This window comes from Nematolebias whitei, chromosome 16, assembly GCF_014905685.2.
Source record: "Nematolebias whitei isolate Nwh7 chromosome 16, NemWhi1, whole genome shotgun sequence".
In the NCBI taxonomy this organism is placed as follows: Eukaryota; Metazoa; Chordata; class Actinopteri; order Cyprinodontiformes; family Rivulidae; genus Nematolebias; species Nematolebias whitei.
The window spans coordinates 861,028-864,195 of NC_056513.1; the positions used below are offsets into that span (position 1 = coordinate 861,028).

The following is a 3,168-nucleotide window of genomic DNA, read 5'->3' on the forward strand; positions in this document are numbered from 1 at the left end:
CCTCCAACAACAGGAAGTCACCCTCTAAAACAGGAAGTCACCTCCCAGCAGGCACAGACGGCTCTACAGAATGAGATCTGGAGCATGGTCCTCCTCCAGCATGTGAGCAGCTGGTTCTGGATGTCAACAACCACCTGATTGATCCACTATGAGAAGGTGCTTTTTATAAGACTGAGTTTGTTGCAGCTCCTCGGACTGAAGAAGTCTTTTGGTCTTTAAAAGACAAAATTTTTCAACAAGATTTAAATGTATTTTATTATTTTTGAATGCACCCAGAGGACCTGATTGAACTTTGTTAAACATCTGGAACAGTTTGTCGGGATAAGACAAGTTTAAAGTTTTAAATGTGACACGTGATCTCAGCTGGTCTACAACTAATCAAATATACACAGTTCTTGAAGGTTTTTTTTTTCCTTCCCTAAACTGAACTGTGGAAAAACACATGTACAATTCCAGCATCAACAATAACTGGTCATTGTCCTGGTCCATGGTCCCACCCTGCCTGAAGACAACTACCCAAGAACCCCCACACTTCCTGTTTAAATGACTACGGGCCCGCTGCTCTCACTCCGGTGGTGATGGCGTTTGAAAAACTGGTCAGGAGTCACATCACTTGACTCCTCCCACAAACGCTGCACCCCCACCAATGTGCCTACAGAGATAACAGATCAGCTGATCGAGATGCTTCTCAAAGTTCATGGTTTGATCCGGTTCCTTCTCGTCAGAAGATGATTCTAGTTGAACACTGTGGTGTAAAAGACAGCAGATGAGTTGGTTTGTTTCAAACGTACCTTTGCAAAGATCACTGATGTCTTCAGGGAGCTCCAGGTGTGCACAGCGCAGAGCACAGGAGAACAGCTGGACCTGCCTCTGGACAGGTGGACCGAGGCAGGACTGGAACAGAGGCTCTGCCAGCAGCTCTGCAGGACTGGGCCTGGAGGACACAGCATGACGCTCATGGAGGATGAAGGCTCACAGTTTTCTTTGTCACATTATTGACCAGTAACAAAAAAGGTTAAACATCTGGACCAGTTTCTTTGTTATTGTCAGCAGAACTAGTGAAGGACGTCCCACAGCACAGGAACGGACTGAACAGGAACTCTGGGTACCTTTGAGATGGCAGGAAGGTCAAACACTTCCTTAATATCTGCAGAACGTTCTCAGGCAGCTCCTGTGAAATAAAATGAGAGCTGAGGTTCTCATGTTTGGAATAAACACGATTCTAAAACGTCAACTGATCTGAAGACTCGTTAAAAGATCTCCAGCAACAATACTTTAACGCTTTAGGAGCAGAATGCTGGAAGAAATCATCAACGACTTTAGATTGTTTTCTGTTTAACCAAAACATTTTAATTGTAGAAAACCTGGAGGTTAATATGAGAAAGACATCTCACCACGATCAGAAGACATTAGGCCCCAACATTAACAGCTCCATCAGCGTTTCAGCTGGAACTCTGATCAGGTGTGGAGGAGTTTCACCTTGAACTTGTAATGACCTAACTGTACAACCTGAGAGGATCAAGCACTGCGGCTGTTTCAGCTCCACACTCTGACAAACAAGAGTTATTTACCGTCTTTCAACCTTTAGTCCTACAGATCCATCACACGGAGCCTCAGGGGCTCATTTACAAACACTTACTTCTTCATCAGATCATTATAAATGATTAAACACCAACATGCAAATCTGACCACTTCATCTGCATTTTATTTAAATTCTCTGAGTTTATAAAGTCATTTTTCCTGCCTGAAAAGTCCTGGTTTCATTCTGACTTTTAAAATAACAATAATTCAGGATCCGTTTGGTTTTTATGTCACCGATTGATTTTGATGTTTTTTTTTGTTCTCACACCGCGTGAAGCACTTTAACATTGTTCTTTTTAAAATTCATTCATTCATTTGACATTCACATGTTTAACCCTTCACACACGTGTCTGTACCGGCTCGTCTGCCAAATGCTACTAGTCTGTAATTATCCCTATCTTAACGTGTTTTCTGTCTTTCCTCCTATAGAAAGTCCACCTGGACTATAGAAAGTCCACCTGGACTATAGAAAGTCCACCTGGACTATAGAAAGTCCACCTGGACTATAGAAAGTCCACCTGGACTATAGAAAGTACACCAGGACTATAGAAAGTTCACCTGGACTATAGAAAGTTCACCTGGACTATAGAAAGTTCACCTGGACTATAGAAAGTCCACCTGGACTATAGAAAGTACACCTGGACTATAGAAAGTACACCTGGACTATAGAAAGTACACCTGGACTATAGAAAGTACACCTGGACTATAGAAAGTTCACCTGGACTATAGAAAGTCCACCTGGACTATAGAAAGTACACCAGGACTATAGAAAGTCCACCTGGACTATAGAAAGTCCACCTGGACTATAGAAAGTCCACCTGGACTATAGAAAGTACACCTGGACTATAGAAAGTCCACCTGGACTATAGAAAGTACACCTGTTATTATGTGTCTGTTTCTACTTCCTGTCCTCAGACCCAGCCGGTCAAAGCTCGTCCTGAGCCTGGTTCTGGTTCTGGTTCCTGTTCAGGTCTCTCTTGTAAATGAGTCCTGGAAGCTCAGTGAGATTAACCTGTAGAAATAAATGTTGAATGAATGTTGGAGGGTTCTTCCTGTTAAAGGGAGTTTTTTTTCCCCACTGTCTCAATTCAGTTTATTTATAAAGCACCAAATCACAACAAGTTGTCTCAGGGACTTTACAGGAACATTCACATAAAAGACAGTTAGTAAAGTTCTCTATCTGAGGAATCCAGCAGACAAGATGAATCTTGTTCTGCTTTGTTCTCGCTCAGGATGAGAGACCGAGATGAAGATTCAACACAACCTGCTGCTTCCTCAGATACAGAACTTTAATAATTGTCTTTTATAAAGTATGAGAATGTTTCTGTACAGAGACCTGAGACCACGTATGTTGGAGCTGCAGAAATGAACTGAAGTGAACTGAATTTAACTGAAATGAACTGAAATAAATTGAACTGAATTTAACTGAATTTAACTGAAATTAACTGAAATAAATTTAATTGAATTGAGCTGAATTGAACTGAATTGAACTGAAATGAAATGAGCTGAATTGAACTGAACTGAATTGAACTGAATTGAACTGAATTGAACTGAAATGAGCTGAATTGAACTGAAATGAGCTGAATT

General features: G+C 41.4%; 1 protein-coding gene across 1 annotated transcript in view; it reads right to left on the bottom strand.

Moving 5' to 3' along the window:
• Nucleotides 1-3,168, bottom strand: part of tbck (TBC1 domain containing kinase) — a 42,939-nt gene that overhangs the window by 32,848 nt on the left and 6,923 nt on the right. Inside the window, exons 9-10 of the mRNA XM_037690408.1 lie at nucleotides 1,110-1,171; nucleotides 792-934 (exon numbers count right to left, since the gene is read on the bottom strand). Of these exons, the coding sequence (XP_037546336.1) occupies nucleotides 792-934; nucleotides 1,110-1,171 (205 nt within the window). The remainder of the gene's footprint in view (nucleotides 1-791; nucleotides 935-1,109; nucleotides 1,172-3,168) is intronic.